The sequence below is a fragment of the Diabrotica undecimpunctata genome, chromosome 1, assembly GCF_040954645.1.
Source record: "Diabrotica undecimpunctata isolate CICGRU chromosome 1, icDiaUnde3, whole genome shotgun sequence".
NCBI lineage: Eukaryota > Metazoa > Arthropoda > Insecta > Coleoptera > Chrysomelidae > Diabrotica > Diabrotica undecimpunctata.
The window spans coordinates 157716570-157735303 of NC_092803.1; the positions used below are offsets into that span (position 1 = coordinate 157716570).

At 34.3% G+C, this 18734-nt stretch overlaps 1 protein-coding gene across 2 annotated transcripts in view; it reads left to right on the forward strand.

The window, feature by feature from the left end:
- The window catches only part of LOC140432420 (synaptotagmin-12-like), a 169595-nt gene that overhangs the window by 84660 nt on the left and 66201 nt on the right, over positions 1 to 18734 (forward strand). For both annotated transcript variants that reach the window (XM_072520309.1, XM_072520308.1), the window contains exon 3: positions 4726 to 4964. In XM_072520309.1, the coding sequence (XP_072376410.1) occupies positions 4726 to 4964 (239 nt within the window). The remainder of the gene's footprint in view (positions 1 to 4725; positions 4965 to 18734) is intronic.

The following is an 18734-nucleotide window of genomic DNA, read 5'->3' on the forward strand; positions in this document are numbered from 1 at the left end:
TAGTGTCTGTAAACCTTCTAAACTGTCTGCAAAAAGGATGGTGTTGTCTGCATATCTGATGTTATTCAGGTGCTCACCATTTATGAGAATACCCTCTTCGATATGCTCTAAGGCCTGGCTCATGATGTGTTCCGAATAGACGTTTAATAATAGGGGAGAGAGTATGCAGCCCTCCCGTACTCCTCTCTTTATTGTAACTTCTTCTGTTAGTTGGTTTTTCACCCCAATGGTTACTGATTGGCTGTAGTATATGTTCTTGATTACTCGAAGGTCTTTGTTATCCAGATCAGTTGCCTTTAGTATATCCATGAGCTTATCGTGCTTGATTCTGTCGAAAGCTTTCTGATAGTCGATAAAGCATACATAAATATCGCAGTTGACGTCTTGTACCTTTGAAATAATACCTGAACCGCGAACAAGGCTTCTCTTGTACCTAACGCATCCCTGAATCCAAACTGCGTTCGTGAGATCTGTGACTCGCAGTTCTGATAAATTCTTCTGTGTATTGTCTTTAAGAAGGTCTTAAGAATGTGGCTCACTAGACTGATAATACGATACTTTTCGCATGCATTTTTTTGCATTAGGTTTTTTAGGTATAGTAATAAATGTAGAATTTAACCAGCTCTCTGGGATTTCTCCCGAGTCATAGATTTTATTGAACGTCGTCGTAAGCCATTTTACTCCTTCGTCTCCCATGATTTTTAGAAAATCTGAATGAAAGTTGTCTGGCCCTAGTGCTTTGCCTGCTTAAGTTGCTTTAATTGCGGCTTTGACTTCGTCTTGAGTGATTGATGGTCCTGTGTCATATTCCATAATTATCTTGTTGTTATCTCTGTCGTCATCAAATGTCTTCATCATTCTATCATATCATATCATATGTCCTGATCTCTTGGGTTTGTACATTCCTGCTGAATCTTTTACCTTCTTGTGGAGATTAAACGAGTCGTGTCTACTTTCCAATGATTCTGTTTCTCTGCATTCTCTGCATCTTCCAACCATTTGTTTTTGATTTCTCTAATGATTTCTTATTTTATATATGATATTTCTCTTTTGTTTTCTTATTTCTTTGTCAATTCGTTTATACTCCCACATGTCTCTGTTTTTAGCTCTTCTTCTATTCTCCATCATATTTAGGATTTTATCAGTAATCCACTTTTTTTTTTGAACCGTTGTTGGGCGAAGATATTTATCTAGGATTGTCTGGTTAATTTGTTGTAGTTTTGCCATTTCGTTATCTGGTCCATTAGCTTTGTCTGTATTTTTTAATTCTTTTTCTATATAGTTTTGTATCGGGTGCCTGATGTCTTTATTTTTTAATGGTCCTAAATTGTATTTTCTTGCTTTTGCACTCTATCTTCTTCAGCTTTAGCCTGATGTGAACTACCAATGGGTTATGGTCCGATCCGATATTACCAGGATATGTTTTGGCTGATTCTATTGCGTTTCTGAATCTTTTATTCACCATAATGTAATCAATTTGATTTCTAATGATGTGATCTGGGGTCTTGAGGTGATTTCCACGTATATAATCTCCTAGCTGGTAGTTTAAAGAGTGTTGGTGATTACCAGTTATTCTTCCACAGCAAAGGTGATCAGGCGATCTCCGCGTTCGTTTTGTTTCCTTAGTTTAAAGGGTCCTGCGGTTTCTCCACATCTACCATTTCCCACTTTGGCATTTAAGGCTCCTATAAGCATTTTTATTTCGTTTTTGTGAAGTTTTTTCAGGACGCTCATTAGTTCCGAATAGAAAGTTTCGATCTCTTCGTCTGATTTGTCTGCAGTAGGTGCATATACCTGAATTATGTTGGTCTTACCAGGGAAGGTGTTAAACTGAATAGGGAGTATTCTCTTTGAGATTGGGACGAAGTTTGTGACGTATTTAGAGATGTTTTAATTCACTATGATACCAACTCTGTTAATATGTAGGTCTTCGCTGTTTCCGGAGTCATAAATCTGGTGGTCATGTACTGTGCACTGTCCAGATCCAGTCCAGCGCATTTCACTTACACCCATTATATCGATAGCAAGTCTATCCATTTCCTTAATTGCATTTTGTGTCTTGCCCTCCTCGTACATTGTTCTCATATTCCACGTAGCGATCGTAATTGTTGATCTGTGGAGTTTTAAAGAACAGGGATTTCTCTGGTTAACGACCTGAGGAGCCTTGTTATCCTTGTTATACAGTAAACTGTGACGTATTAATACTGATACTTGCCATGCTAAGGGACTAGGGATGTTTAATGAGGTAGTTTCCCCTTGCTTTCCTCATCGCAGTGTAGGAGCCATTAAAATTGCTTTAATCGTGCCTTCTAGTGTCCAATGATGAGCTGGTCCAGGATCCATTCCTATACGCTACAACTTGCTACTGAAAACGCTGCTTCCGTTTCCAGGATAGGGGAACTGGGCTATGTTTATTTAATGGCAATACTCGCAATGTCACAATACTTTCCTTGGGTTATTGTATCATTTTATAAGGTATGCTTTCCTAAGGCATACCAACTACATCCTCCAGTATCGCCGCTGCTTGGTCGGGGATTGCTTATTCAGTATATTCGCAACTAACCTTTATATCTGAAGGCCATCCACTATCCGCCACCTGTGACCCCGCTGGTAGCCTGCAGCTTAACTTCGGCTAAGCAGACTATTTGCAGACTATTCAAGTGTATGACAATGCTGCAATCACGTGCGGAAAAGCTGTTTGGCCTTGGGAATGCGTTCCAGTAAATTCCAGTTAACTTTCGGTTGTGAAGGTAAAAGTATTGACGATGTTTTACGAAAAAGAACAGAAGAATAATAATCAAGTAACAAAAGGGCCAACTAATAATGCAAGAGAGCAATACAGGAATATTTGTGGAGAAGTCGAAGGATAAGAGATATGTTCTACTTCTGAATATTACGTACATTCCGGATATGATTACAATTGAAAAACGAAGAGAAACAGTTCAAAAACCCAAAGCAGTAATAGAATACAACAACCATAAAAGTTATATTGATATTTCAGGTATATAAACATTAGTTTTGGTGTTAGAAGTACCTTTACAACTACTTTTAAGTTTCAGATCAAAAAGAGTCCTACAATTTCCCTCTTCAAAAAAGCATAAAATGGTATAAAAAGTTAGTTGTGGAACTTATTGTCGACGTTATTTTTGTTAATTCTTTTGTATTACATTAAGAAATAACGAAAGATAAAAGTAACAATAGCGAGATTTAGGAAAAACTATAGTGAAAAGTAAAAATTCAGATTTCACTACCAATATTTTACTATTTACATGTTACATTGACATCTGACATTTTATCTTTGACAAAACAAGAAGGAACTGACTCACAAGAAGTTTCAACTAAAAATTATTCTTTGATGACATTCTCAAAAATTTAAACATTTGTAAAGACTTGCCATGTGTGAAACACAGAAACCAACTGAACTATATTTTTGTATATGCTTTATAAACCTCTTCATATGCATTAGTCAGTGATTTGGTGCATTTCCGTTACTCACCGTGCCTAAACATAAATTCTAAGCTGGTGCACAACGCATGTCCACGACGACCACTGGGATATTTTTTTTCTTGAAAATGGTGGATACGTTATATCCACCATAGCACGCTATGTGTTTGTTAAGCAACAATGATATACAAAGGGTTTGCTGTATTGTGAAGACAGCACAGAACTTAATAGATAGTCTGTAGAAAGTTAATTCATGTAGCATGTCTAGCTCATAAGCAAGAAATAAGACTAAATTTTCTTATGAAATTTTAATATAAATATTGTCGAAAAGTTTTTATAAAATTAACAAAGAACGTCTGGGTAATATTCCATTACCCCTTTTACCTATTATCACGTGATGGGTCACTTGGATACAAGCAATATTTTTATGCGCAGTATTTTCAAGGAATAAAAAGTTTTATTGCATAACTAACAGATTCCAGTTTAGCGAAACTGGAGGAATGTAAACGCCTTGTTCAGTTATCTAATTTACCTTAGAATCTAGCATACATAAGCTTAACTTTTAAATTTCTTGGTGAGGACATAAAAAAACTTAAAAAAATTGACTCTTTGTAAATCAGTCGATTTGATCAATCATGTTACAGACTTTTTTCTTATAGTTAAAAGAACAGTATCATACATGTAGGAAATAAATTGCAATATGTTTTAAACAAAAACTTTCTAGGGTTTTCTATTTTGGAAAAAGTTGCGAAAGTTTATCAAGGTGATCCTGTAGCAGATCTTGAACTAATGTCTTCCAACATAAACAATTTTTAAAATGCCCCAATAACTTCTGTTGACGTTAAAAAAAGTTTTTCGTTTTATAAACATTTATACAAAGATAGAAATCCTTATATTTTAATGCAAATTTTAAAAAAATATATATTGTCAATTGGTTTGATAACGATAATACTAGTTTGTGAAATTTTCTATCTACTATAGTATGTATGGTTACTGTAATTCTTAAATTATTGTTTAATTATAAATTAATTAATAATTATTAAAAATACGACTTTTTAAATACTAGCAAGACATTCTTGAATATTATTATTATACGAGTTGGTTTTTAAAAGCAAATTTTAATAACAAAACAAAAATTTGCCTCTACTTTGTGCATATAATAATATATATATATATATGGGCATATTTGCTCTGTTTTCTGTTGCATCTATTTCGGTCTCTCCTTATTACATTTTCTAAATTAATTGAGACAAAATTTAAACTGTTATTTATTCATTTCAGGTTCATTCTGACTCGGATATCCAACTAAATTGCAGCACAGGCAGTTTCAAGAGATTTGATTCAGTAGACAGAGATTTTAGGATTAGTCTCGCCACCACTAGCCTTACGGATGAGTGGAACTCCCCTCCCGTTGACAGTTCCATTCCTCCGCACCTTAGGCCTGCACCAGTGCCTACCTATGATTCGTTGAATGCATCTACGGGGGTTGAAGAACAAGTTGCGAAAATTAAACATACAGGGTGAGTATCATATACTTATTGATTTAATTAATTAATTTGAAGCATTTTTGTGTACATTCCTGTAGCATTCTACCTGTGTTAAGATTATTTCCCGGGGCTTTCTTAATGTTAAGCTCATTCATTCATATTTCTGGTTTCACTAACTAGAAGTTTTCTATCGGCTGGTTCATTTGGAATGGTGCATTTAGTGTTTTTTCTATTTCTTTATCTTATGTCTCCTTTCGAAGGTTGGCGATCCAAATGGCAATTATAGTTCTGGAAACTGCTGCGCGAAAGATTTCTGCGGATGAGCGGTCGAACCATCTCCTCAGGTCTTTCAGCCACGAGTTCTGGCGTCTTCCTACTGATCTTTTGCCCTGTACTTTTCCTTCCAGTATAACTTGAAGTAATTCATATCTTTCGCCTCTCAACACATGACCCAAGTATTGCATTTTCCTCTCTTTGATTATTCTTATTAATTCTTTTTGTTTACACATGCGACGAAGTACCTCAACATTAATAACTCTTTGTACCCATGGAATTCTCAACATTCGTCTATATATTATTATATACATCTTAAAGGCATCTATTCTCTTTTCTATTTCAAAGTCCATTGTCCAACTTTCACAGCCATACAATAAGACAAAAAAAAACGTAACATCTGATCATTTGGATTCTAAGCTGTAGACTAAGGTCTGATCTTGTAAAAAATGTTTTATGCTCATGAATGTTTTCCTTGCTTGTTCGATTCTTGATAGGATTTCTTTTTTTGGATTACACTGACTATTGATATTTGCTCCCACATATTTTATGGAATTTACCTGTTCTATTATTTGACCCTTGGCATACACCTGTACGTTTATTGGTGTCTTTGAAAATACTAAAGTTTTAGTTTTGGAAACTTTTAGATGTAAAAAATTTCGCTGTGATGAACTACCGCATTTATTATATTTTGTAATTCTTGTGTGTTGCTTGCTATTGAAGATGGTATCATCAGCATCTCTGATGTTGTCTATGCTGATTCCGGTAATCTTAATTCCACCTTGGACCTCGTCTAATACTTCTCTGAATATAGACTCAGAGTGCAAATTAAACAGTAGCGGTGATAAGACGCAACCCTGTCTCACTCTTCGTCGAATTTGTATGTCTTTGGATGTTGTGTGCTCTATTTCAATTGTTACCGTTTGGTACCAGTATAGTTCTGAGATAATTCGCAAGTCTTGTTCGTCAACTCCAGTTGTTCTCAGAATTTCGATCATCTTTTGATGGTTAATGCAGTCAAATGCTTTTCGATAGTCAATAAAACATGCATATACATCTACATGCATGTCTGCATCGTTGCGTTAACACATTTAAAGCAAAAAGAGCCTCTCGTGTTCCCAATCCGTTTCGAAATCCGAATTGAGTGTCACTCATCTGGAAAATCTAGAATGTGGAATCACAAATCTAGAAAAGTTTTAAGGACATGAGACATCAAGCTTAATATTCGATAATCATCGCATTGTGAGAAATTCGAGTTTATTGGTATTTTACCTGTGTCATATACCTTGAACCACTGAATACTATACCACTGAATAGTGCTGTTATTAAATCTAGGATGTTACTTTCGTTATCTGCAATTAGTTTTAGTATTTCGACATTGATATTATCTCGACCGGTGGCTTTTCCATCTTTCTGAGATTTTACTGCGTTTTTAGAAATTTTAGTTTTCAGCTTTGTCATTTCTTGCCCACGTTTTTCAATTTATGATTAGTGGATTAAACTGTTGTGGGTGTTTAAGCTTTTTTATGCACCTCCATAGTGCATAATCTGAGGCTTCCTTTGGGGTTAGAGATTCTAGATAATTATGAATAATTTCGTTTCTATAGTTAGATAGTGCCTATTTTAACTCTTTAGTTGCTATATTTTAGTTTTTTCTACATTCTATTGATCTTTTTTTTATCCATTGTTTTCTTAGTTTTCTTCTATCTCGTATTTTCGCTTTAATTGATAGAGGTATTTCCTTTATTTCATCTTTGTGACAGATTGTTGGGATTGTGTTCCACGCTACTTCTTGTATGTTTGTCGTTAGATCATCAATCACTATGTCTATATCTGTTTCTATTTTAAGTAGTATATCCAATGATATTAGGTTATCTAAGTTATTCCCAGTTATTATCTTCCCAGTTGTTTTTTTTTCATTATATAACCTTAGAGGTGTGTATATCTTTGTTTAGGATTTTTGAACGTACTTTATGGTTATCGGGGAATGATCGGAGTACAGGTCATAAAATTCGGTTACCTAACATTTTTGTCTAGTATTTTATAACTGCGAAGTCCAGCAAGTCTAGAAGTTTATTAATATCGGATGGCCAGTAGGCATGTGGGTTCACCAGTAGATATGTACCTGGGGTTATTTAAATTCATGAGCTTTAGTGGTTTTCGGCCGTTAGTGGTTATTATACGTGACCCAGACGGTGTTTTTGCCATTTTATTCTCCGACAGCTAGAAATGTATTGTTCGGTGTATTCTTCGTATTGCTCGTGTTTGTTGTAGTAAATATTTAGTTACATTGTGACAATTTTCATTTGCCTACCACATTGGGTGCCAGTTGTAACAATATATAATTGCTTATAGGGGGTTGAAAGGGGGAAATGAACAATTACTGGGCTGAAGATAGGCTAAGCAAATAAATTAAAACGTTTACGAACGGCTACTCGTGTTTTGGTTGGAGAGCTGAGTCGTGGATAAGGCTATCTTTATTTGAGGGACTGGAGAAACTAACTACAAAAAAAATCAAACAAATATTTACAGAGATTTCCTGGGCAACAATACACAAGAAGATTCCTAACCTATTTGAAATATACGCTACTTAATAAAATCCTTTTGCTGGTTAGAAAAGAGGGCTTTCTTTCCCAAAAAGTTCAAAGGATAAAAATCTTTTCAAAAGAAATAATTTTAAACTCCTGGTTTAAAGAGAAACATTACATATTTATTTTTATTTCACATAAACAGTTAAAACAAATAAAATTATCCAAATTTATTAACAAACCTTACATTGAGTTTAACCTTTTAACAAAACAGAAATTAAAATTTTGGTTATGTACCAAATGACAGAAAAGGATAATACTGACTGTCCAAATGAAATATCAAACTTTTCTGAATTATTAATTAGATATCAAAGTTAACTTTATTTAAAAGAAAACTAAAATATGACCATTAGCTGATCCATAAAGCTTAGAAATCAGATCGACTTTATTCTAACCAATCTAAAATTTAAAAATTTCATTGTAAGCGTTAAGACTTTTCCTGGAGTAGATGTCCCCTCAGACCATAATCTCTTTGTCTCAAAAATGAAACTAAGGGTAAAAAAAGATAATAAAATACAAAAGTTCTAAGGTGAATAATCAGTTAATCAAGATAAATGAAACCTGTGCTGAGGCTTCAACTTGTATCAATCAAGAAATGAAGAAATTAACATCGTAAAAGAAAAACACTGAGAATGTAAACATTATGTGGAGGAAAATCAAAGATTCTGTTATGAAAACATAAAAAGGAACTCTATAAAAGGAAATAGAAAACCAAAAACCTTGAATGATTTAAGAAATACTGGAAATCATGGAACAAAGAAGAAAATATAGAAAAAAGCCCAAATAAGTACAGAGAAAAACATAAATTAATAAGGGACAACATAAAAGGGGGTAATGAAAAGTGGATGATGGAAACATGCATCGAAATGGAAGAATTGCAGAAAAAGCATGATCATTATAATTTACATAAAAAAGTGAAAGAATTATCTGGAAAATCAGGAACAAATACACCTAACCGATTAATTGACAAAAACAATAAACCTATTAATAACCCAATTGAAATAAAACAAGTATGGACTAAATATATTGAAGATCTTTTCATGGACACAAGGTCGGAACCAACACAAATTAATAACGAGGAAGCTCCAATAATATTAAAATCTGAAGTCCAACATGCTATACACAACCCAAAATCTGGCAGAGCCCCTGGGCCAGATGAAGTTCATATCGAGCTAATTAAACTTATAGACGAAGACAATTTAAGTGCAATAACTATACTCCAACAACATATACAAATCTGGTGAGATACCTACAGAATGGTTGCTATCGACCTTTGTTCCGCTACCAAAACCCAAGAACCCCAAACGGGTTTGGCTCGTAACAGCTTCGGAACAGTGGAAGCTCTGTATAGTTTCACAGCTCTTGCCCAAAAATGTCGAGACCAACAAAAATATATTTTCGTTGCGTTTATAGATTATGAGAAAGCTTTCGACAAAGTTAAACATAACATTCTCATGGAATGTCTAAAGAGAAAAGAACTCGACAAAATGACATTAACATAGTTAAGTAAGAAATCTCTATTGGAACCAACAGGCTGTGGTAACATTAGATGGAAATAGTACGAATGCGCAACAGATAAGTAGAGCAGTGAGACAGGGCTGTGTACTTTCACCATTACCATTTAATATATATTCCGAAGAGTTATTTACGCAAGCACTTGAAAACTGTACAGAAGGGATCCAGATAAATCGTTATAAAATAAATAACATCCGTTATGCTGAGGATACATTCATTATCGCTGAAAATGAGACAGACCTGCAGACGTTACTAAACACAATTTGTGATACTGGGGAACAGTTTGATTTAACAATAAACATAAAGAAAACAAAAACCATGGTTATCAGTAAGGGGGCAAAGTCATTACAAGGATCCAGATGAAAAATGAAGATATTGAGCAAGTGGACAAAATGAAATACTTAGGAGTCTGGATTACGGAAGATCTGAATCCGAAATCAGAAATTCGCTCAAGAATAGAGCAATCAAGAGCAGCCTTTTTGAAGTTGAGGAAATTTCTGAGTAACCAAACACTTAATTTGCAAATCCGATATCGGATGGTAAAATGTTACATCCCCTTGATTCTTCTGTATAGTGTCAAAGCCTGCACTGTTAATGTTGACTTAATGAGAAAACTGGAAGCTTTTGAGATGTGGCTTTTTAGGAGATTTTTAAAGACACAGTGTTGCACAGAATGGGAAGAGACAGAGAACTTTTGACCACCATTAAAAGGCGAAAGACAGCATATTTGGGGCACATACTTAGAAATGATAAGTACGAGTTATTGCAGCTGATTATGAAAGGTAAAATTGAAGGAAAAAGGGGTTCTGGTAGACGACAAATATCCTGGCTGAAAAAAATTCGCAACTGGACCGGGTTAAACGCACAGACGCTCTTGTGATGGCACTAGAAGAAGAAGAAGATAAAACTTATATTTATTTATAAGTTTTTAATTTGTCACGAAAGTAAATCTTAGTATATCTATTTTATTTAGAAAAATTTAACAAAAACTACTTTGCATCTCTGGCTCATTATTTCTTTTTAAGTAGGTAATTTAGAAGGTTTATTACCTTGGAATTGGATACAAAAAAACACTGTCCCACACAAACTTTAAATAATCTGGATTCGACCCATATAGACAAAATAAAAACTGGACAAATCTTGGGAATGTCAAACATCGAATTGGACTTCAGGTTATCCTGATTATATCAATATGTATTCTATAAAACTAGGCTCCTTAATTTTCACTTAAAACTATTTAGGCCTCACTTAGCCCTTAGTCACGCTTTTTATCAAATCCTGTGACACGGAATACAGCAACAATCCGGTGATTATCTCACTTTACAAAGACTGCCAAATAGTATGGACTCATGGAATTCAACGAAAATTTTGCCGGTTTTTTGAACCTGTCACCGAGACAGATCCTTTCCGTTCCGAATCCAATCTGTTCTTTTTTTGACTGCTAACTAACAAATTTCCCATGACAATAACGAATAACGATAACGAATTTTAAGAAAATCCGGACTAAAACAATGAACTCGACTGCTCTGACAGGCGATCCATCGGGCAGTGATATCATTGCTTCAACAGTCGGTCTTTTGTCAGCATACATTTTCCCACCAACATAAGTGGAAAGATTCATATTTATTTGATGCTCAAATATCTAGGCGGAATCAAGATCAAACGAAATACCATTTAAACTTATTATAAATAGACTCGAAAATGCTTACATTATCAATCTCAACGACGCAAAAAGATTAAAAATCTTTTTCGGTGTTTTATTATATACGGGGTGAAATGGAAATGCTACAACATACACTTTGTATTTTGGTATACAGAAGTTGTATTTTTTCGTACCGTCGAGGTTTTAATTTTTTCTAAACAATTTTACTTTATTCATATGTTGTTGAAGGCCATTGGTGTTCCAGACATTTATTTTGAGTTTATATAGTGCAGCCATTAAACAGGTTTATTGATGACCGTGATTAATAGGTTAAGTATAACTTGTTATACTGTTTGTTCGGGCTGTTAGGCCGTTGTCTTTTGAGATTAGTTCTCGACGATTCGCCGTCGAGTTGACACCTAGTGTCAACTCGACGCCAACCAGATGCCAACCGCTAGTTGACACTAGCGGTTAGCATCTTCTAGAGATGTTACTGCTTCGCTTGTAAGCTTAAACTGGGGCCGCGTTGTACTGCTGAGGCTTTATTTATATTTTCTACTCGCCTCCCCTCCACTGGTTTCGTCGTGATGGGGCGTGTCGTCGTTAATAGTAGCTTTTCTTTCTTCGTGTTTTGCGGGAAGGGTTTTTGTGGATTTTAATATCGGTATCCATGTTTTGTTGATTTTTAGTCCTTCTTCTATCCGATTAAAATTATTTAGCTGATTCATCGCTATCAGGTTAAGTATAATTTTTATCTGTTCGGTAAGCGTTCTGTTTCCTATCATATGTTCTAATTTACTTCTTCTTCTTCTTCTTCGTCTAGCCATTCACGTCCACATCTGAACATAAGCCTCTTCAAGTCTTCCATTCCATTGTTTTTTATTGTACGCTACTTGTAGCCAATTTTTCCCGGCAGTCCTTATCAGATCATCTGTCCATCTCATAGGAGGTCTGCCTCTGGGTCTTTTGTGTTGGTATGGTCTCCAGGTTAAAATTGATCTGTGCCATTTGTTTAGATCGCTCCTAGCTACATGTCCAGCGTATTCCCATTTCAACTTTAATGATTTTTGCACCACATCGGTGACTTTGGTTTTCTGTCTTATCCATGTGTTTGTTTTCTTGTCCTTAAGTGATATACCTAGCATTGCTCTTTCCATCGCGTGTTGAGTGACTCTAAGTATATTCATATTCTTTTTTGTGATTGTCCATGTTTGTGCCGCATAAGTTAATATCGGAATAATGCATGTATCAAAAACTTTAGATCTAAGATGTAATTGAATTTGTTGATTTCTGAGTATATAGTTCAGTTTACCGAATGCTGCCCAAGTTAACTTTCTTCTTATTTTTATTTCTTCTGTTTGAATTTCCCTATTTAGTATTATTTTTTATGCTAAGTATATATATTCTTCAACTTTTTCTATAACTTTATCGTTTATTATTGTCACGGTGTATTCGGAGTGCATGACTTTTGTTTTGTTTAAATTCATTTTCAGTCCTATTTTGGAAGATTCGGTATGTAGTTCTAAAAGCATGGTTTGCATTTCTTGTAGGTCAGTAGCTATCAGGATTATGTCATCTGCAAATCGTAGATTACTGAGGTAGCGGCCATTGATGTTTATTCCCTTATATTTCCAATTTAGGTTTTTAAAAACGTCCTCCAAAACTAAGGTGAATCTTACTGGGTGATAAAGTATCTCCCTGTTTGACTCCCCTGTTTAATGGTACAGGGTTCGTGTGTTCATTTTCATTTAGGTAGTATGTAGCTGTAGCTTGGTTCATAGTTTCTTTTATTAAGTTAATATATCTGCTGTCTATTCTACAATTTTGCATTGCGTTTATTACGGCCGTGTGTTCTATGGTATCGAAAGCTTTTTCGTAGTCTACAAATGCTAGGAAAACTGGAAACTTGTATTCGTTACATTTTTCTATTAATATTTTTGTGGTTAACAGGTGATCGGAAGTTAAATAGCGCCTTTTCTAAACTCTGCCTGTTCATATGGTTGGTATTCGTCTAATTTCCTTGTTAGTCGAGTAGTTATGACTTTGGTGAGTATTTTAAACAGGTATGACAGTAGGCTGATGGGTCTGTAGTTTTCCAATTTTCGACTATCACCTTTCTTGTGTAATAAGATTACTTTAGAGTTGTTCCAGCTCTTAGGGACTTTGCCCTGATGTAAACAACTGTCCACAAGCTTAGTTACAATTGCAATTAGTTCCTTACCTCCTTCTAATATCATATCTGTGGTAATATGATCTTCTCCTGCAACTTTATTTCTCTTCATATTTTCCAATGCTGTAGTTACCTCTGAAATTGTTACTTTTGGCATTATTTCTGATCCAACATTTTTTATTAATTTCCGTGCTGGTCTCATCTCATCATCTTGTTGATGTGTTCTGTAAAGTTCTGTGTAAAATTCTTCTATTCGTGTCAGTATGTTTTCTCTAGTTGTGATTTCATTTTCGTCTTTTCCCATTAATGATATCATCTGACGTCGTCCTAGTGTCGGTCTTAGGCATTTCATACTCTTATTTTTTTCAATAGTTGTTGTTATTAATTTTTCGTTTTCTTTTCTTTTTCTAATTTACTTAGGGTATTTTAATTTGTTGTCTAAATGGGCAGTACTTATCTATTTGGGCGTTTATCTGGATTTGTAGGTATTGTGATAGGGTTATTATTTATATTCTTTTGATCGCAAACTTTTATTCTTACCTGCAGCTGTTCTGTGTTTTTTTTAGTGTGGGTTACAGTTGTTATTGCAAATTTTTATGCACTTCACATTCTCGGTAGTTAGCAGGATGATTTCCCTTGTAGTTTATGCACTTTACGTTTTCATCTTTTACTTTTCTTGTACAGTCCTTCGTTAGCTGTAATCCAGTGTATTCTTTTTAAAAACTTGAAGTACGTGAAACATTGTAAACTTTAAATTAGTTATTTATATCATTGTTTTATTGCAGCATAGCTCTGACGATGGCTTTGAAAGCCAAAGGGCTCAGCTAGGAAATAAATGTTTACAAACTTCAAAAATACTTTTCTTTCCATTTTTTGATTTGTCATAGGTATGTACAAAAACATACCAGTCTTTGTATTTTATAAAAACTGACTTGATTATCGGCAAAATACAAAAATTGCATACGAAATCTCTACTCTTTACCTATAAAAGACATTTTTATTTTTGCCAGAAGACCATTCTGATTAAAAGATATTAAATTATTTTTACCATGGAATTAATACAAATTTTATTTAAAATTAATTTTGCACGCGTAACTGACATTCAAAATCGCCGGTCGCTTACAGCGTTGTTTCTATGTTGAACTGCTCGTTCTGTATAAAAAGTGATACCGTAAAATGGGGTGACTTTGATTTTATAAGGTGACTTTGATAAAACATGAATATTTTGTTTCAAGAGAGTATACAACCCAAATGTTTCGTCCGTTATGGTGGTTGTCTGAACTTGATTTCAGTGCACATGTTGATTCACTATAGCAGAAGGTGTTTGTGGCCAATATCAAAAGTATACGGTTGTAAATTCACCATTGAAGTTTTTGTTTGAATTTGAAGATTTTATATTGCGTTACTAAATTTAAATATACAGCTCTTACAATAAAATTGCAGGTAATTTTGTGTATGTTGCCTTAATGTAGGTCTAGTTGTCACTATTTTAAAATATTTAACCTAACTTATTTCCGTAACTACTCCATGAAATTGAATGATTTCTTATCCGGGGTCACTTTGATACATTTTTCGGGGTGACTTTGATACTTTATTTCTTTTTATAGTTTGCTTAATGAAACTTCAAACCGTTAATTATTTTCAGGACTTCGTCATTATCTGCATGAAAAGAAAAAACGAAAGTTGGGATCAAGAAGCTACAAGAACTTCTCTGACGAAACTCTTGAACATGCTCTGCTTCAAATAGTAAACGGAAACTTGTCTGTTAAAGCCGCTTCAGAAAGATTTAAAATTCCGTATGGTACTTTATATAATAAATATGAAGGGAAGCATGTGAAGAAGCCAGGGGGCCAAACTGCGTTGACGGAGCTGGAGGAAAAATCAATCGTGTCCTGCATTGTCAAATGTGCAGATTGGGGATTTCCATTATCGACGCTAGATGTACAACTTTTCACTAAGAGTTATTTAGAAAGAACTGGAAGAATTATCTCTAAATTTAAAAACGGGGTAAGTCCTGGTAACGACTGGGTAAAACTTTTTTTAGAGAGACATAGTCAGCAAATCTCTGAACGACTTGCGTCTAACATTACTAGAGCTCGGGCAGGTGTCACAAAAAAAACGATAGAATCATATTTCAATAATTTAAGAACAACTCTCTCAAATTGCCCTCCATCACACGTTTTCAATTACGATGAAACCAACGTTAGTGATGATCCGGGGAAAAGAAGGTTGCTTTATAGAAGAGGGACCAAATATCCAGAACAAATCACCAATCATAGTAAAGCCGCCACATCAATAATGATGTGCGGTGCTGCTGATGGTACACTACTCCCTCCTTATATAATATATCGCAGCGAACATATGTGGGATGCATTGACATTAGGAGGTCCACAGGGCTCTCCTTGTTGTAGTAGTGGATGTTGCGCAAGAGGAGCTCGAACAAAAAATGGGTGGATGGAGGTAACTTGTTTTACAGACTGGTTTGAGACCATATTATTACCCCACGCAAGACGGCTGGAAGGTAAAAAAGTTATGATCGGCGACAACTTGGCGTCTCACTTTTCAGATCATGTTTTAGAATTGTGTGAATTGCACAATATTGAATTTGCGTGCCTTCCCAGTAATTCAACACACATATGCCAGCCTTTGGATGTGTCTTTTTTTAAACCCATGAAAGTCTCTTGGCGAAAAGTTTTGACGGAATTTAAATTGCGACACCCAAAAATTACTGGTGTACCTAAAGATCAATTTCCGTCGTTATTAAAAAAATGCTTGGAATTAATAGATCAGACAATTGCAAAAACTGAGTACAAATGTGGAGATTGTGAAAAAAGTGCAATTAGGAGAGTTTTGAAGAATGGGTTCGAGGCTTGTGGCATGGTCTCTTTCGATCCAAATAAAGTCTTGAGTAAGATTACACCAATCAACCATGATGTTGATTATGTAGAACCTCTGATTAACGACAGCCTCACAGACTATCTGATGAATAAGAAGTCCGAGATAGAAGTTACTAAACGGCAAAGTAAAAAGAAACTTCATATCCAACCTGGTAAAAGTGTAAGTCGACATATAACGGCAGATGACAGCTCCTCCGATAGCGAGTTAAACAGCTATAATAGTGAAAGCGAAAATGAAATTGAAAATGAAGATTCTGTGGAGGACCAATCATATGAAGATGAGATGAATACAAAACCCTCCCTTGCTGAATTGAATGTTGGAACTTACGTGCTTGTAAAAATTATGTCAGGTAAACAAAAATGTAAAAATTACGTATATGCCGGAAGGATACAAGAGAAATTACTTTTTGACGAATACGAACTCATTGAACTTAAATCACTGGATGAGACCCATAAACATTTTAAAGTTGTGGAGACCGACGTTTTTAACGCTCCTTTCGATGATATCTTAGTAATTCTGAAGACCCCATCGGTTGAAACAAATGAAACAGCAACTACATGTACATTTCCTGACAGAGTTGATGTTAAAGAAAAATAACTTTGATTTTGTTTCCGTTCAAAATACATTCTTTTGGCTTTTTTTACTATTTTATACTGTTTTACTAATTTGCTAAAATGTTTTTTACCTGAATAAAGTATTAGCTACCTGTAAAATTATTTATTATATACTAATTATTGTGCCTATAGCAGCTGTCAAAGTCACCCCAAAAATTAAAATTGAAATATCTAAAAATTGGCTTGTTCGATTTAAAAATGGGTTGACATTGACACCATTACAGCTTTTATGCATCGTCCAAGCTATTTTAAAATAGGGTATCAAAGTGACCCCACATCAATGGGTGATTTTGATATACCATTACTTATTTTTTTTTAGAAAATCCTCAATTTAAAGATATATATATATATATATATATATATATATATATACTAACAGTATAAATTACATAAACATAAGATGCATCCCAATGGACATTTTTCCACATTTCTGGGATCACTCATTCAAAAGTTACGTAAGAAAATATAAAAAAAATTAACAAAGTCACCCCGTTCTACGGTAATTAATATTTTTGTTAAAAATTATCTATACTACATTTTTTATTTGCAACATTTTTTTACGGCGTACAAATTCTTGGTTAATCGATTTTATCCCCCCTTCCCTAAAAGAGTTTTTTAATTAGAGAATAGGACTGGTAACCTATAGGAGACATATTTTTTGGACATTATCAACAAAATTTAGCTTGTTCGTGTAATTTTTAGTTAAATGACATTTTCTTCTCTAAGGACTGAAGTATAAAAATATTGTTTCTCGCAATATTTATTAGTGACTATATATCTTTATATCTTTTTATGCCAAAAATAGGGTGAAATTGATTACTCTAAAATTATTCATTCAAAAATATGATAGTAAATTGTAAAATTCACTACATCTTTTTACTAATATGATTCAACAGGATCTATATTATATATTTCTCGTATGTTCTGAAGGGTAGTGTTTAACAAATTTAGAAAAATCTTTCCTATCTATTGTGGTTAATGTGGGGTGACAGTTTTTTCAATCACTAAGAGTTTTCCTCAAAGTTATCTAAAGAGGACTGAAGAAACCGACATCAAGTGGTTGGGTCAACTGTGTTGAGTTTTTGACTAAACATACAAAGCCCACATTGTTTTGTTCGCATAAAGATATCATTTTATCGGTAAACTATGAGAAAAGGTTATCTTCTATGATGATTCTTCGCACTTCAAGACGTTTTTCATGTGGTAAAAAGTTCAACGTAAACCAATCCGTAAATGTCTGTGAATCTTTCCATCCATAATAGGTGCTGTTATATCGAGGACCTACAGAGCAGCATCTGTCAGTACAGATCCTTTTGGACCATTTTCAGTCCATTGTAACCAAATGTTTTCTACTTTATAAATTATATATGGTGGTAACAGCAAGAAGCACTCATCATTCTAGTCGTTGCTGCTTTAGTAAAATTAAAAACCTATTCGGGATATTTGGTGCCGCTTTGAAATATCATTTTCTTATTTCCGAGGTTTTCTTGTACATTGGTCTCGTCGTAATTGAATAAATTATTAGGTGGAATATTTTCTCTACCAAGATTCTCAAAGTAGGCAACTAAAGTTTCTTTTGAAATATTAGCTCTAGGTCTTTTAATATTTGTGGCCACTTTTTGGGTAATTTCTCTTTTATGTCGTCTCTGTAATGAATATACCCAGTCAGTTCCAGGTAAACAGTTTTTGAAAAGAGACAGTTGTCGACCCTGGGCATTCAAAACACTTTTACCTTAATCGCGCAAGTGAAAGCACTAATTTAAGATTTCTTCAGAAAGGTGGAGAACAATTTCGTCCCACAAACCTGATCAAATTAGCCCCATTGTGAATTTTTAAATTTTCCTCGTAAATTATGATACCCTGAAAAATAGCGTGTTTACATGTGTTCACAGGGAATAAGTAACTATTTAGATAATTAATTAAAATCTCACATTTTTTTGTAGGTTTTCTCAGGCACTTAAAAATCTAAAGAAACTTATCAAAAATATAGCCATAGGTAAAACAAGTTTTTTTCCATAAAAAAATATACTTACTTCAACTAAACAACCACAGATTTTACGCTAGAGTTTACTAACTACAGCGACGTTGTCAACCGTTTGTTAA